Below are 18,101 nucleotides of genomic sequence, written 5' to 3'. Positions count from 1 at the left end.
TTTAGAAGTCCTTCTTTGAAGTTCTTTCTTTCTGGCTTCCCAGTCCCACGGGCAAATTAAATTATTAGACGTGTTTGTCTTTTTGTTTGTTTGTTGTTGTTAAATTAAGTATTTTAATAAGTATATCTGGGGTGACAGCAACGTATCTAAAGGAGAGAACTATAAAATCAAACACCTGAGCTCTTCTGATACTACTACTACTACTAGTCTAGGGTGGACAAACTTGACAAAGCCTTGAGTTTGAGTCACAGAGGCAATGGAAGCAAATCCAGAAAGAAAATCATGATGCTGAACTACTTATTATTAATTAATAATTTATTAGTTATTAGTAATAAGTCAATAAGTTATCAGCTATTCTTACTCTGAAGTCTTAGAGTAGGCCTAAATTTAAATAGGCCACAATGACTAAATGAGACTAACTAACCCTTAGGCGAAATAATTTACAGGCCTAATGCTTAATACTAATAATAAAAATAGGCTTGATCTAGTAAATAGATAATAAATAGGTCCTAGATCTAGATTCTATATCTACTCAGTACTTATTACTGTAATTAGTAATTAGACTTAGTTACTTAATTTTGTTGGGGGATATTAAGATTAAGAAAGAAAGCGTTACACAAATTTTTTAAAAACTTTTATCCTAAGTTTTATTTACCACACACACACTTAAACAATACTGACCAACCACTTAGGCTATAAATCTATTTTATCCTCACCATACTAATGAGATCAACTCACACTGACACATCATGCTCAAAGACTAGCCTTTTTGATAAGATGTTACAAATGTCCTGTAGTGAAACTCTGAAACTAGACTTAATAGACTAAGTCTGAAAATCTAAATAAAATTAAAATACACAAAAGTGTAGAGATTAACTGAGATAACTAGTGTAATGCCCTAATAAAAATACATTACAAACATTTCATAGATCTAAACCTGCCTATCTTTATTCCTAAGTAACATGTTGCATATTCTTACGAATTATATGGGCACACATAATACATGAATAGAAAAGAGGCTAAATTAACACATTTTAAAAATCAACCACCTGACTAAAAAATTTAATTTTTCAATCTATTTAAAAATGAAAGTGTCTGTCTGTGGTTTTGTTTGTCTTTTATGCATTACTACACCTTTCATCCAATCGCCATGAAACTTAGCGAGGTTGTTAAGACCACTCCTGGAAAGATTTCTGGGATAAAAATATCAGAAAGGTATGTTTTGACACCCAAAGTTCCCAGTGGCTATCTTGGATTGTGAGCCTACACAAGGGGTCAGGGGTACTTACTTGATTCATCAGTCAAACTGCATCAGGTGCATCCGCAGGTACCCCAGTGATTGTATGAGCTGGTACTCCCTTGCCTCACCCTTAAGCGATATGACGACTACAAAGAATGCGGTGGGCTACTACAATCATTGAATAAATCAAACTGTTGCTCCTACAGTTGAGTACAGATGGACGCCCCCAGTTTCCTAAATGCTATCTGATCTGATGGAGACTGTTGATCAGGCATCCTGCGCAATTGGGCAGGGCTACTACTTGATCCAACTTTCAAACTGCAATAGGGGCAGCCTCTGGTGTCCCGGTGGTCCGAAGCATCCTGGGCCCTCCTATGAGCTTTATGGCACCTATAATCATTTCAAAGGTACACAGCACACAGTGGGCTTATACATTTGATGACTAAACCTAACCTGGGGTTATCACCCCCCCTCCCCCAATGGTGGCCAAGGAGTGTTCTACCTCACTATTGCAGAGGGTGAATAACATACACTCAATTCTTTCATACAGCATGCCCTGTGGCGTGTGGGTGGTAGAGGGGACAAAGCCAAGCCACAACAATTACAATCCAAGAAATGTAGATGACAATAACATACTTGATGAAACTAAAACAACATTTTGTCACTCGGGTAAAATAATTTCAACTTTTTTTTTTCAGTTAAAATGGCTTCTTGTCTAAGATCAAAGCATATCATTTTGTCCCAAATATTGAAGACAGTCTGTTCAAATTCTTCTTCAACGTACCATGTAGCTGCAGGAATGGTTCAGTTCAGGCCAAAGGCGATTGTACCTTGGTCAAAAAGTCCATGCACCTTGCATCAAGTGGTTTTACCATCACCAACTTCAGTGTCTTGGTGCATAGCTAGATCCTATGCTAAAAAAGGCAAAGATAAAGGTAATGCATTTTAATGTTTAAAATTGATGTCATCATTTTAAAATTATAATACATTATCATCATTCCTGTGGTCCACTTGTGAAGCACAGGGACACAACCACACCTCTCTATCGCACTCAGTTTTGGAAGATTCATCCAAGTTGGATCCAATACATTCCAGCTGCTTGTGCTTTGCTTACAACTGATCTTTTCTAAGTTTTTTTTTTTGGCCTACATGTTTTTCTCTTTCCTTGGATATTCCAATAAACTGTTTTGCCTCTTGATGATGTTTGCTGGTTTGCACAAAGTGTGTCCTATCCATCCCCATATGTGTTTTTGTATTTCTTTTTCAATAGGGTTTTGTCCTGTTTTTTCAGTGTTAAATTATGCTTTTTTGATGTTACGTTAAATATTCAATGTGTGTATATGTATGAGTACAATGCAATTCTTTATGTTTCAGGTGGTAAAGCTCATAAAAAGATGACATTAACTGATGATCAGTTAAGTGGACTTGTTGATATTGAAAAAGTGAGAGAAGAATTTACTCATGTTTTGAAGGACCTGAAAGAGAAGTTTGTCCATCAGCTGACAGTAAGAACCTCACAAGGTATTTATCAACTTAAATATATTTCATTTTATCGATATTTGAATTAAGTAACAACCAGATACAAATACACTCTTTGATATTTTATCAAACATATCTAGTTGAAATGCAAATTGTTTTAATTTTTGGAATGGCGTGCTAGTCGGAGTGGATTGGGTGAGATTTGTTGCTGCCCTATACTCCACAGGGAGTGACGAGGATTAATGAATAAATGCCTAGTCACATTCTAATGATCAGGACTTGTGATATCTCAGGGTTTGTCTAACAATTTGTTCTGGCAACCCTGCCTGTATTCTATATCTTGCAGTGACCACACTGACACAAAAATAAGTCGCACTAAGACAACACTGTAGATATTTTTGTCTGCTCTTATTTTATTCTAATATATGACCACTTATTCTTTTAATTGTTTTTACAGGGGTGTTTGATAACCTTATTGTGAAGACAGCTGAGGGTAATTTCCCGCTAATTCAGCTTGGTCAAGTTATTGTGAAAAACCCGCAGCTAATAGCCATTGATTTATCATCAAGTCCTCAAGTAAAATGTTTTTTTTTTGTTTAAACACTGACGATATTTTTTATTGTTTTTAGCAATACAGTGTATTATTACAATAGGTAGATATAATCTAATTACTGAAGTAAATGTTAATCCTTAAGTAGCCTTATCTCTTTAATTGTATTTATCTTAAATTACAGTAATGGTTAAATTAACAAACACAGCTTTATAAACTTCTCTTAATTTAAAAAATTAATGTTTACAGTACATTACAAATGTCAAAGAAACCCTGTTGAGTTCAGGTCTCAATGTTAATCCTCAACAAGATGGGACAAGCCTGTTCATAGCAGTGCCAAAGTAAGTACATCAGGTTTTGTTCATGTGGAAATATTTGAACAAAATGCTAAGAATATATCGGTTGTGACTTAATGCAAGTAAATTGTTGCTTGTGCCTTATCCTTATTTTATGTATCAAGTTTGGAAATTTATTGTAAACTGTAGCGTATAGCAGAACAGTTTTCTTAATGAGCTGTCTTACTAGGAAAGGTGACAACAGAGACATGGAAAAAAGACTCTGTATCTTTGCCCTTAAGAGAGAAGTACTTAAGTCACAATTTTGTGAAAATCTAACCAAATAATGGTTATCACTCTCCCTATTTTTACTAATCTAATGTACAAATATTAATGTTCAGGTTTTCAATTAAATCCTCTTTAGAGAAACTTGATAAAATAAAGACGTAATGTTATACCCAACTTAAATTAGTGAACTCTTTCAGCTCAATATGTTTATTTTGTGACTTAAGTACTTTTGGCATTAAGGTCTTCAGCTGTTGCTTGATTAGGAAGAAATACACCTAAACCACATCTCAACAAATGGGTGTAGAGTTAAATGTCTATAGAAGTAATAGTGAAGTTAATAATCTGGACCTGGCAGCAATAGAGCAGATAAAGTAGAGTTCACCTGTTTCTGTTACCTCAACTTATGAAAGAATAGTATGGTTAAGATCTATACAACTCTCATTATTTGTAAAAGACAAGCATTGCAAATCAGTGGGTTAAAAGGAAATTTATAACATCCTTTCCCTCAGTATCAGACCTCAAGGGAGTGGCATCTCTGTTATCCTTCCCCTCAACCTACACTTTGGCCAAATAATGAATAACTTATCTAGAAAAGTTTGATTTTAAAAAAGTAAAGTTCCCTTTCAAACATGACGGTCTACGTGGCAAGTGAAGTAGAGTTTATTTGTTTCTGTGACCTCAGAATAGGAAGGGATTGTGTAGTCAGCACTATGCCAAGTCGCCTTTACATACCCTAACATGTGTTAGGTACCCATCAGAGCTGGGTGGACTCAGGGATGGTCTACTGATTTGGATCCGAATTCAAACTCAAGACATGGGTTATCAGTCCAGCTCTCTATCGCTATGCCACTCCGTCCCATATAGTTTGAATAATGAAAGTAAAATACATTATTTAGAGAAGTTTCAGATGAAACTTTATTCAAGAGGTGTGCGAAAGTATTTAATATAATTTCCATTTCTTCAACATAGTATCTGCTAGTATAGGTTGAATAAAGAAAGAAAAATTCAGTAGTTTGAGGTGTATCAGATTAAACCTTAATTAAGAGAAATGAAAAAGTAGTTAGTATGTTTTCCTTATCACCAACATGGTGTCCACCTAAAATGAAGGTTTGTTGATTGCACAGAGTCACGCGAGAACACAGGGAGACCCTGGCAAAAAATGCCAAACAGCTGAGTGAGAAGTCAAAGAAACATCTGCGGGATGTCTACTCAAAGTATTCAAAGAAAATTAAAACATCCCAGACGGGACACTCTGCAGATGATCTCCTGGCAGCAGAGGAAATGGTCAGTGGTGTTTGTGTGTGTATGTGGGGGATCAATTGTGGGTTTTTGGGGGCTAACTGTACAGGGTTCGTACGCAGTCTGGAAAGTCTGGAAAAAGTCTTGAATTTAGAAAAGTGAATTTAAGACTTAAAAAAGTCTGGAAAATCGCTAGTTTTTGGGCAGGATTTTTTAAAAGTCTGGAAAAAGTCTGGAATCTAGTTTTAGAAACAAAACTTAGTCCATTTTTTCCAACTTAAAAAAAAATGTTTTTTTTTAAGTGAATTTACTCCAATTTTTTTCCCCGCGCTATCGCGCGGGTTTACACTGTGCTGTGACGTTTTTCCGCTGGTTTGCAGAAAAAAGACGGATGCTCAGTTACTACGTCATTGGGAGAAGAGGGGAAGGGAGGGAAGAGATATTTTGTGGCACGACTGACCGTGTGAATGTGTTACAAGTACTTACAATTGTCATTTAATGAAAGAATGATCGCCGTCATGATTGTTAGGCTCTCGATTTTACCCGCTATTTTTTCATCGTTAACAAAAGTTATGGGGGAGATGTGTGAGTGGTAGTTTAGATATAATGTATCAGTCTGTAAGGCGTCATCCGTTTATGACTTACAACAATTTTTCCGATTTTAGACCCACCCCCTTTCCCCTTTCCCCCCTCCTCCCCCCCCCCCCCCCCCCCCCCCCCGCCCTCTGTCCACACGCGTTCACTTACTTTGGATTAATATTAACATTTATAAGATTAATAAGTTGCAAGGCCAACTTGGGTTCATACCTGTATTTCTGTTTGCTTCAGCTTAACAAAGAGGTACTATTTTTATTTAGGAGTCGTCCATAAATGACGTCACACTCCGGAAAGTCGGGAGGAGGGTTTTATAAAGTGTGACGACACGTTCTTGCAATAATGTTGGGGCAGATATAAATACCGTGTTTTATTTACACGCTGCGATGGTTTTTAAAACACCAGCACAGTCGTCTTAATTTTACTTTCTACTCGCAAGATACACGTTTTATGTTTGTTTTAGAATGTAATCACAAAATCTTCCGACCCCTCCCCCCCCCCCCTCCATGTGTACGTCATAAATGGATGACCCCTTTAATTTTAATTCACCTTCCATTAAACTATTTTTGATATCTTTGCAAATGCTGACGATTAAAGTTAGACTACCCCGCCCCTCCTTCAACATCGGTCACTTGTGTGAACTCACTGTGACCCCAAGTTGGTAGTTGGTACTGCTTGGTAAGTAGGGTGGGGGAGGGGGTATAAGTCACAGCACAGTTCATGTTATACTGAAGTCTAGACCACTATGACCTCACAGTGACCGCTTCACCATGTCTGTGGGGGGGGGGGAGGATACCGGCAATTTTTTTTATTGTAGACCCGTTTCTCAGCTATTACTATAAGCACAAACAGTGAATGATGTGCGTGTTTTTTTTTTTTTTTTTGCTCCACATTTTTTTTTTACAAGTAGCCTATAGGCTACTTAACAAGAGCAGACCTAAATTAATACATTACATTATTATTCTTTAAAGTAATTAACTCTCACTATTATGCAATACCATTTTAATGATAGTTTAATTGAAAACATAAGCAATTAGATCAGGAACAGATTACATAAGTCTAATGTTGGAAACAAAATAGCTGCATCATTTTAATCAATTTTTTAATTGTTAAAATTTTAGGTAGGGTGGAGTAGGCAAACTTAGAAAAGTGATTTTCTGTCAATTCGGCTAGAGAAAGTTCACTATGAATATAGCTCAATTGCCTAAAATAAATGTCAATTTAGTATAAGTAATTATAATGACAGTACAAATAGTGCATCATTTAAAAAAATTATTCGCTAACACATTATTTGTCTAAAGTCTGGAATTTTTCCAAAAAAGTCTGGAAAATGTCTGGAAAAAGTCTGGAATTTCATTTTCAAAAAGCAGTACGAACCCTGCTGTAAATAAGGTTGTTTTAGGGCAAGTTGTAATTAAGGGCTAATTTGGGGCTCTGATAGGCAAGCTGTAATTAAGGGCATTTTTTGAGCAAACTTTTATCAAGGCATTTTTGTGGAAGTGTGTTGGCATATTTAGGCCAAGCTGTAAATATTAAGGGCATTTTTATGGCAAGACGTAGTTTAGGGAGTGAGGTGGATTTAGATTTGATGAGTGTGTACCTAAGTTAAATTTGTGCTTCTATATTGCTGACAGGGTAACTGAGCAGTGGTTCTTAACCTTTTTGAAGATACTGAACCCCACCAGTTTCATATGTACATTCACCGTACCCTTCTTAATAGTTCTTCTATCGTCCGCACTGACAAAATCCGATCGCGAATCATGTGTGTCTTGACCTCCACTGAACCCCCTTAGTTCTAACTCACCAAACCATTGGGGTTCTATTGAACCCGGGTTAAGCACTATTGTAATAGAGTATAATCAATTTTCTTGTCGTGTAAGGCTAAAGTTGTGGTTAGTTTTTGTGTTACAAACCAAAAATACTGCCAGTGTTGGAGTGTAAGTGTTGATGGTCATTTATTTTTAAATTTCAGATAAAAGATTTAATGCACGAGGTACAAACACAAATAGAAGAAATGACAACTTCAAAGCAAGAAGAACTTATGGGAGGGAGATAACTCATGCCAAAAAAAATTGTACATACATCCAATTATTATGGAATTTAGTTTAGAATAGCTTAATTGATTTAATTATCTCACTGTGGTCAATCTTATTATTCAATGCTAATGAGATTTGAACCATAGAAATTGTTAACCAGATTTAATTGACTGTAATTTCAACTTTGAAATTGTTAAACATTCACTTAATTGTTTAATTCTGTTATTGTATAAACTCTTCCTTCCTTAATAAACACAATACTCTCACAGAATATCATAAAGTTTTATTTCATTTCTGGGTATAATTTTTAAAAAAGGTACAAGAAATGTTAGGTAGATAAACCAACTGCCACCTGATAGGTGTTAGCTGTAGGTTAAGATAAAAAAACAGTATGACTTATGTTAAACAGAAAATATATTACTGTTGCTATAGAATCAAGCATTAATGAACAAGTATTTCAAGTTTCTATTTCGCGATTTAATAAATATTCAATAAAACAAGTACAGCAAAAACACTCCAATGTTGTAAATGTTAAAAAAAGTTAGTTCACAAAATATCAGTTTGTATATGTAGGTCTAGCATAGGACATTTTAGAAGGATATAGTTAGCGTGAAAGAGTATTTTCACAGTATTGCAATAAAAATCTCGTACTTGTAGACACAACTGTTTATCAATATTGCTGTGTTACAAGAAAGACTTTGGGTACGAGCAGTTGCAAAGGCCAAGTGTGATACAGACACTGTAACATGTTTCAATTAGGGAGTTCAAATACTCATTTCTTTCAGATTTCCACGGTTTAGATTTTAAGTCACTAAATGGCACAAATATTTTCTTCTTCTTCTTAATCCAGTTTGTTCCCAAGACACATTGGGCAGATGGAGTAGAGTTCATCTGATTCACTGACCTCGGTATATGAAGGGATAGTGTGGTCAGCACTATGGCCAGCCGTCTTTGTTTCCCTAAAAGTTAGGTACCCATCAGAGCTGGGTGGACTCAAATATAAACAACAGATTAATGGCAAACCAACGCTTATTTATACCCAACTTCTATACTTTCATAAAAGTTTCATCCTTTACAGTTTAAATAAAATATGCTTGTAGACTGATATGTACTGCTTTAGGCAATTAAATCAGTCAGTTTTTTATATAAGAAAATTTTGTACTATTTCTGTACTAGGGAAGTAGGTAATTCTGATTTCGGCACTTTCTTAAACTCAATTGAACTTTATGGATGATCCACTTGATCATCCGTTAAATATGCTCAACTATTTTGGTCTAAATAAAATTGCACTTTGAACCTATGATAACATTTTGAAAGAATATAACCTTACTTTAAATAAGAGTTAAGTGAATCTGATATAAGGTTCTAAAATAAAAGGTTTGGCTATAAACTGTTAAGTTCCAATCACCAGGAAAGAACTGGCAGTTAAAATACTGGTATGTAACATTTGAAAAAGGTTCCACCCTTTTTTTTAGGTAGATGAATAAGGACAAGAAATCTAATACTTGTTAAAATTTACATTGAGAAAACAATATTCACAAACTCTTTAAGTAAACAAATTAACACACCATTTTAGTATAGCCTAGGCATAATTTTCATGGAAAAAGTTAGATATACATTTTTTAAACAATTGTCATGAGCCTTTTGCAAAGAGTAAGGTTGCATCAAAGAAAACCGCACAATTTTAACAAACAATGAAAACAACAGGCCAGATTGGAGTTCAAAAGAACAGCTGCAAAAATAAAACAGTAAAAAATTTCATGAAAGCGAGGTAAAGGAGCGACAACCTTAGAAAAATCTAATTAATTTAAAAAATCTGTTTAAGAAAATGTTTCACATAAGCTTAGTTCCAAAGATAAATATTTTGGAATGTTTTTTTTTAAGTAGGTTTGATTATACCAACATTTTTATTTGAGACTTTTAAATAGCTTTTCCACAAACAAAACAAACAACCAAATATTATGTAACCGGGGTAAATTGTTTTATAAATATAAGATGTATGAGCAAATATTTTTTCAAAGTTTTTAAGTGTAGGAAAAACAAAATGCAACTGATAATCAATTAAAAAGTATGGAAATTTAACATGTCTGGTTCTAAATGCTATTTTAAGAAGTGTAAATCTATTCCTTAAAATTTCTTAGTTCACATTCTTTTGCTGGTTCTTTAAAATTCCTAAAAAAAAAAGCATTTTAAGCAAATTACAGCTACATCTTGCATTTTAAGTAAATAAATGCACCACTTTTCATAATAATAATTAATCACAAAGACATGAAAAACAGTTTTCAGTTTAACTTAATCAAACCATTTTATGTAAAACAACTGAATTGTTTCTAATATATACAGTGGATGCTGAAAATATTTTTCTGGACTATAACCTTTAGTAATACAATGAATACAGAATTGTGATTTCTACTATTTAAGAACTTAAGTAACAATTCACTACCTATGTCTTACATTGATTAACATTGTTTAATGATTAGCTACATCACAACTATGTTTATAATTAATTTATAAATTAACATTTCACTTTAAACTTATGAAAATAATTTTAAAATCTTAAAAAAGAAAAAGTAAGCTTAAGAAGGGACTGCTACCTAAAGAGATTGGAAAACCGGGACAAATTATCAAAATGTATAGGAATTAATATTAAATTAACATTAACAATTGTAAAAAAAATATCAACAAACTTAGATCATTAATAGGTAAACATTTAAAACAAAAAACTTCACAAATAAATCTTTAAAAAACAAGTTTTTAAATTATTGACAATTTTAAAAAATATTTAAATCTGGACATTAATTGTATATTTTTAAGAGACAAGAAAATTTGATTAGGTTTAAAAACTTTTTTAACAATAGAAAATGTATTTCCATTTTGATCAGGGAAAAAATGTTTATAATCAGATGAACATTTTCTAGAACAATCACGGAGGCTTGACTGGAATTGACACAAGATGACTTACAATAACCAATTGAATATTATAACCAATAAGGCAGATATTTTCTACCAGGTTAATCAATGAATAATTGCATTTTTAAAGGCTTTTTTTTTTTCATTCTTGCAGATGCATTATGAACATTAGTTTCTAAAAATAAAAAATTAGTTCAACTAAATTTACAGTGAAAATGAAATAATAAATAAATAAATTTTAGATTCTCAAGCAAAATAAACTTATAGTGTCTTAGTAAAAAGACTAAATTATTTACAGAAAAGTTGATAATGACAAATTCTACTCTCAGTGTATTGACTGTAAGAACATTGTCAATACATTTCACATGAATGCACTTGTGGTAGATGAACTAATGCAACAAAACATCACACCAAGACATTTAACTTCTTGAACTTTGGGGATTTACTGAAAAAAAAAAACAACATGCGAATAAAAAAAACAGATCAGAATATCTAGAAAGCAATATTGAAATGGATTTTTCACACATAATTGGAACCATTTTTTTCATTTCCTTTTCTTCAAAGGTAAACATTTTTAAAAATATTTTTAGCATTTGATGTCATACAGTTTATTGAAACTTTATAAATCAACCAAGATTCTAAACAATCAATAATTATAAAAGTGTTATGAACTCCCATTTTTTCCTTCAGTGCCATGCAGACACCTCTATAAACCCAGATTCTAACAAATAAATTCTAAAACTGTTACGAACTTACATTTTTCCTCCAGCACCAAGCTTCTATAAACCCAGATTCTAAACAATCAATTCTAAAAATGTAATGAACTTACATTTTTCCTTCAGTCCCATGCCGAAGCCTTTATAAACCACGACTCCAAGAACAATGACAACAAACCGAACAAGCAGAGCAACAATACCACAGGCTATAGTGGCGGCAGCCAACCCAGACCAAGTACTTATGTAGCCAGACACCTGTTAGTGAAACAGAAAATGGAATCAAGTTCTCTTCAGCCATACTTGCTTAAATTAATAGCATTGATGTATTTTTTTTAAAGTTTAAAATAAATAAAGCGGCAGTGATCTCCCCTAAACTTTCTCAAATATTCTTATATAACACTAGGGGGATGGTAACCCTGGATATAGACATGATTTTTAATCAATTTTTAATTACTTTAACTTTTAAAAATAGAATAGAGTCTCATAGAAAAAGAATTGCGCAACAAGTGAACAGCAAACAATTTGCGTATAACAGTGCATTATACTAGTACCTTATGAATTGAGAAATCGGAAATTGCCTAAAGTACTACTTCCTGTCAATGGAAATGACTCAAAATTTGAAAGAAGACAGAGAGTTAGATCTTTTACTTATATGTGAAATTTCGTCTATCTAGCTGAAACAGTACTCAAGTTAAAGGTTTTTGAAAAACCAAAAGTAGAATAAGTTCCACTTCTGGTTACCAGAAATTGCTGAAAAGTTGATTCAGAACTAAAAATTTGTTATAAATACTTATGTATGAAATTCTATCAACCTAGCTGTAACGGTACTCAAGTTATCGTGTTCACAGACATACACACACAGACATACGGATAAAACTTGCAAGACTACGTTTTTCTGACTCAGTTACGCATTAAACGTAGACATTTTCTATTTCGATTTTTTGAACGATTACAAATCTTCTTCTATACTTTGTATACAAGAAAGAAAAAAGGAAACAACAATTAAATAACTGTTACATTAAAGCAAAGCCCAAATGAGCATTTATTCAACAAACAATGGATTTTATAGTTAAAATTACTCATTACTTACATCATACATTTTGTAGCAAATGTAAGCAATTTCAGCTGGACTGAATAGAAAAAAGATTATCGACACAGCTTTAGATTCCTTCGGCATCTGCAAGAGAAAAATGAATTCAATGAATGCATTCTAAAAAACAAAATATTATATAAAATACTTATGCCGTTTTATAGATTCCTACATCTTTACTTACAGAGAAAAATCCCACTATGAACCAAACTAGTGTGAAGACTCCTCCCACTGACAAGATGACAATGTCTTGTACGGCAATGTCATTGGGGGTCTTGAGAATCAAAATAACCATACTGCCCTGCAAGGGAAAGATGGTTTGAAAATCTGGCAAATTAAAAAAAAATAACAGAAAATCTGGCAAATAATTTATTCAACTTATTCAACAAACCATTCTAAATAGTACTCAAGCAAAATATGAATTTTAAAAAAACTGTACAACTGCCATCTAACACAATATTACAAAATGATAAATTATTCCTCTCCGTCTTTTTGTGCAAAATAGTTTATGCACAATCTCTTACTACTTTTACATTAAATTGCTTAGTGTTACTCTCCATCACTATATTTTGACTATATATAAATAACCCAAACCCATAGCATACACATTTTGATGAGCCATTTGAGAATTTGAATACTTTCCAATAACGTATCAATAAAAAAAAACCATAAAAAATTATTTGACTGAAACATGAGATCAAGCAAGTATTTGTAATTTCAAAACTTACACTAGGCTAAAGAAGGAAAAAAATCAACATAACAAAATTATTTAAAACACAGCACAATGTCGTGAATATAAAACAAAAATAGCTAAACACAATGGTACTTACTCCTAACTGGAGATCAAATTTTAAGAAATCCTGAAAAGCCAAGAGATTCCTGTACAACTTCTGAAGAGTTTCACTCGCACCAACCGTTCGGAAAATCAGTTGCTTGGAAACATGATAATGCCAAGCAATGTATAAACCCAAAACTACCAGAAATGGACAGAACACACATGCTATTATGAGTCGGATCTGAAAAATAAAAAAATAAATATGTAATACATGTTAATAAATAGGTACATTTAAAATATGAGATAGTTGTTCTAATTGAATAAAAGATAACCCTTTGCAGATTTAATATTTAAAAGTTACAACTGTCATAACAAAGAAAAAACCAATTATCGAAACGGCATTTTGCTTACCAATTTGATATCATTATGATAACCAGCCAGGTAGTTTGCGATGAGATAAACCATGATAATTACTGTAGCAATTGTCAGAATGACAAGCTCTGATGGGCGTTCTCTCAAAACACCTTCGATGACAAACCAAATACAAAACACTGGAAAAGAATCAACGTAAAGTTCAATTAAGGATTGCTTTTACTTAGAATTACACATTAAAATTAAAACTGTTATTTCTAAAGCCAAATAGCAATGTTTTAACTAGGGTAAAGCAAACATACTTTAGTTAAATAATTCAGTAATGTTAAATTCTAAAATAGATATTGCATTTGTTCATAATAGACTAAAAATAGGTTGTAGTGTAAATAAATTGTCAAAGTTAGAATAGTAAAATAAATATTCTAAGTCAAAATAATTATTTTAAGTTGCAATATTACACAAAGTTTAATTTTAAATTTTAAGATTTACAAAATTACTTAGTGTAAAGGGTGTACACCTCAATTATTAAAATTGAAGCCTATATTTACTTCCATCTTAAGTTACACATTCACTGAAAGTCAGAATCTCCCCCCACACCCCAATATATCTCAAACCTGCCTTGCACATTCTTCTTAAATTAATAATAAATCCAATCAGATTTAGCAGGATTCATAATATTTTTTTAGAATTACACAATACAAACTACATTAAATCCCCCCCCCCCCCCAAGCAACAATTTCTCATAAAAGTCAGAGTTGTCCTTCCCTCAAAGTGTTGAATTTATTTTACAGACAACCCCTAACAAGTATATATTAATTCAAATATTTTTTACCTGCATTTAACAGAAGAACTAAACCAAAGGTAAAATCTGTGTTGTTTGAAGACTCTTCATTTGAAGTGTTTGTTGTGCTGTTTCTGTGTGAGTGAGTGTTGTCCCAAATGGTCACTAGTCTATAAACAGTGAAACCTGCAGCCCCTAGGATGGATAGAACCATCAATCCAATATAAAATCTCTCCTTCCATGACACATCACTCCATGGTCGAGCCTGTTTTGAAATTATATAATTAAGAAGTTAATAAACAGAATAGCAATAATATAAAATTATTAAAAACAATATATTTTTGGAAATAAAAAAATTTACTAAAGGCTAAATTTGTTCACTAGGTCGAACGTTTGATATCAGAACTGCCCAGTTATGTATGCATGGGGTATTGAATAGTTTTCCCAATACCTATTTTTAAAATGCGGATCTACGGAATTAAAAAATACTTGGAATGCGTGGCATTCCGCATAGTAGTCACTTCATTTACTATATAGCTACTAGTACTACAGACAGTTAAATACTAGACACTAGTACTAGAAGTCTGTCTAGATTCTAATATAAGTAGTCTACTACATAACTACATACTTCTTTGGTTTAGTAATTAGCATATATTACAGTAGTTACAGTACAATGTATATTGTGTAAGACTCAAGTTCAGTCTCATGACATAATCTCATAAGGTCAGTAGGTCTAGAATCTATCATGTGAAGAATGTATGTAATGTAAACTATTGTCAACTCCATTTATGGCCATTGAACTGTATTGTCGCTTGACCTACTTTTTTTACCGTAGTCATGGTAATGATAGCTGCTGAAAACTACGATACAGTGATTCCTTTTTTTTAACAATGTTTCATGGTCATTTCAGAAATATATACTTAAAATCATTATTTTTGTGTATTATTCAACGATATCGGTCTAGTTTTAACAATGGACGATTGGTGTTTGATGCAAACTTGCCATTTGTACATTTTTTTGATCTAATCGCTGAGAATATTGAGCAAAACGTTAATTGCTTTATATAATATTGTTCCAAACATACTGAAAATATATTCTAAACTATAGAAAATTATAACTTGCTTTCTACTAAACTAATGTCAATAATGTTTTAAGAATCATGCAGGGTAAAAATGAAACCTATAAAAATATAACTTGATCGAGACAACAGCTAACTAAGCCCACCCATTTTGCCCGCTGTGTATTTGAATGGGGAGAAATCTAGCAGACAACACATTTCTGCTGAACGCTAGTGAACGGTCAATCGCGTCACAACAACCTTAAGAAACTAACACACCCGATCACTGACTGATCATAGCCATTTAAAAACAAATGCGTTTTTTTCACAAATCATTTTCTAGGCTACCGATTAATTTGATAAATAAAATTGGTATCAAATTTGAAATTAAAGGTAAATTTACTAAACTAAATAGGCTAAATGTAGTTTTTAATTGATACTATTAATTACTAACTACTATTCTAGTATTCTAGTAGACTAGTAGTAGTAGTGTGATGTGACTGTGAATGTTGTGAGTTGTGACTGTGAGTAATCCACTTTTTTGGCCGCCACCTGTTGCCTACCTTTCCAACCATCGTATCTTGAAGCTGTGCAGTCGTAGGTATTCCCAAATCAGCAAAGCTTAAAGGGGGATTTGCTCTGCCCTCCGTTTCAACACTTTCATCCATTTTGTAGCTCTCTTTGTTATCAACAAGATTTTCTTCTGTTGGATCTTTAATACTTCCGTATGTAGCCAACAGATCCATAACAAAAATAGGAGGTAACTCGCGTGTCAATAAGGGGGCGGCGCCCTCAAAATCCTTGTTTTTAATGTTATTAGACCATGTCATTTTATTCATTCGAAATTTTCAATAGCACCGTTATTTATAATTTAGTTGACGTTTCAAATATTGCTCATTTACATTAATAAATTGTGAATATGTAAATATGCTCGCGCTTACTTAAAAATAATAGGGATACAAAAAAGTAATTGCTTCAGTTGTATATAGGACATAAGCCTATGTATGCTATAAGTTATAAACTTAAAGAAACATTAATGGTTAATGATTTTATTTTACAACTTATCTGAAAAAAAAACGTGTAGACCTCCAATAATTTTTTTGCTACGTTTATGTGAATTTAAATTACTGTTCTGATTAATGACGAAGAAATTCATAAAGATCTTTTTAAAAATTCATGGATAATTGTTGCGCAAGTGACAAGTTGCCATTGGTTTTAATCGCTCGGGCTACTTCTAGGCAGCCTTATCTTATCACGACACACCGTGCAGTGCAAGACTTTTACTTGTGTAGTGCTCTAGTTTTTTTTTTTTAGCATGACCTGTGTTCGTTTAATGTTCCAATTTGTATGACGTGTATTTGTGTTGTGTTCCACTTTATTGGTCAGTGTTCCACTTTATTGGTCAGCTCACCACGAACGTGGCGTTTGGCCGAATGGACTTGAAAGCTAAAACAGCAATCGGTGTTACTTTCAGACATTTTTTCTCCTGGGGGTGGGGGGGGGGGGGGGTGGGGGGAAAGAGCACTTGAAATGTTTCTTTTCTTATTTATGTTTTTACATTTTTTTAAAACAGTGCCCCCCCCCTCCCCGAAATTTTAGTCCCCCTCCCCCGACAATTACAAGTGCCGCCCCCCCCCCCCCCGAGAAAAAAAAGTCTGGAAGAAACACAGTAGCGTAGCGAGGGGGGGCGGGGGGAGACATATGTCCCCGGGCGCCGACCTTAGGGGGCGCCAAAATGGGTTGGAAAAATAAATTGAAAGGTTGAGGGGGGTGCAAATTGAAAGTTTGAGGGGGGGGGGGGGTGCAAATCAAAATCTCGAGGGGGGGTGCAAATCGAAATCTCGAGGGGGGGGGTGCAAATCGAAATCTCGAGGGGGGGGGGGTGCAAAATCGAAAAGTTTGTCCCCGGACGCCGGGAAGGGTCGCTACGCCTCTGAAGAAACACTGGTTCAGGCTACATCAAACCACACGTATTTTATAAAAGCTAATGGATTAAGTTAGATCAGAGATACTTTCTTCATGGCAATGGATATTTTCAGCTAACCTGAAAGTCTTGAGTTTGAATCCGTGTTGAAGTCAGGAGATGTCTCCTCAAATCAGGAGTCCACCCAGCTCTAATGGGTACCTAACTCGTGTTAGGAAAAGTATAGGCGATTACACGATTCCTTCATATGCCGAGGTGGCAGAAACAGGTGAACTCTACTTCACTTGCCCTATGGACCGTCAGGTTCGAAATGGGAACTTTACTTCTCAATCCACCGTGGAAAAAAAAATACAATGGAGTCTGCAGTGTTCATCTGACCAGAGCTTGCCAGGGTGGTAGGGAATACTTTTTTGTCAACATTTTAAGAACCAAGAGGAATTATCCATGATTTTTATTTAAAAAATTATAATAGTTATAGATTTAAAAAAAACATGTTTTAATGTTAGTTGCTTGTTTTGAGTATTATGGACTTGTTTGTTTAGGTGTCTTTATAAAATGAGTAACATATGGCAAAGATTTAGGCACGTTTGTTGAAGACCAGTACCATTTGAATAAGTAATAAGAAGCACACCAAACAAATGATACAAAAAGTTCCAGCACAGAAAGGGATGAGCATTTGATGGCTTGTTTTCTAAGCTGTCCAGCTGGTCTATTGTTGAGGACACCGAACGATCTACAACTTGTGAGCTTAGTTCAACTTGACGACAACTTTTGC

At 33.8% G+C, this 18,101-nt stretch overlaps 2 protein-coding genes across 2 annotated transcripts; one reads left to right on the top strand and one right to left on the bottom strand.

The window, feature by feature from the left end:
• Positions 1-1,478: 1,478 nt before the first annotated feature.
• On the top strand, positions 1,479-7,970 carry LOC131942493 (ribosome-recycling factor, mitochondrial). The gene is made up of 7 exons (XM_059302397.1): positions 1,479-1,647; positions 1,939-2,175; positions 2,615-2,761; positions 3,177-3,295; positions 3,519-3,610; positions 4,957-5,116; positions 7,638-7,970. Exons 1-7 carry the CDS (start codon positions 1,479-1,481, stop codon positions 7,719-7,721), a joined length of 1,008 nt encoding a protein of 335 aa, XP_059158380.1. The 3' UTR covers positions 7,722-7,970.
• On the bottom strand, positions 7,970-16,290 carry LOC131942505 (uncharacterized). The gene is made up of 8 exons (XM_059302408.1): positions 15,966-16,290; positions 14,397-14,610; positions 13,604-13,743; positions 13,248-13,433; positions 12,602-12,718; positions 12,418-12,504; positions 11,441-11,582; positions 7,970-11,056 (listed from the first exon to the last, which is right to left on the bottom strand). Exons 1-8 carry the CDS (start codon positions 16,239-16,241, stop codon positions 11,031-11,033), a joined length of 1,188 nt encoding a protein of 395 aa, XP_059158391.1. The 5' UTR covers positions 16,242-16,290; the 3' UTR covers positions 7,970-11,030.
• Positions 16,291-18,101: the final 1,811 nt, after the last annotated feature.

Source organism: Physella acuta, unplaced genomic scaffold (genome assembly GCF_028476545.2).
Source record: "Physella acuta isolate Inbredline_101_S28 unplaced genomic scaffold, ASM2847654v3 ptg000409l, whole genome shotgun sequence".
NCBI lineage: Eukaryota > Metazoa > Mollusca > Gastropoda > Physidae > Physella > Physella acuta.
Note: the sequence above shows the minus strand (reverse complement) of the source record. Positions and strands in the feature narration are given on the sequence as shown.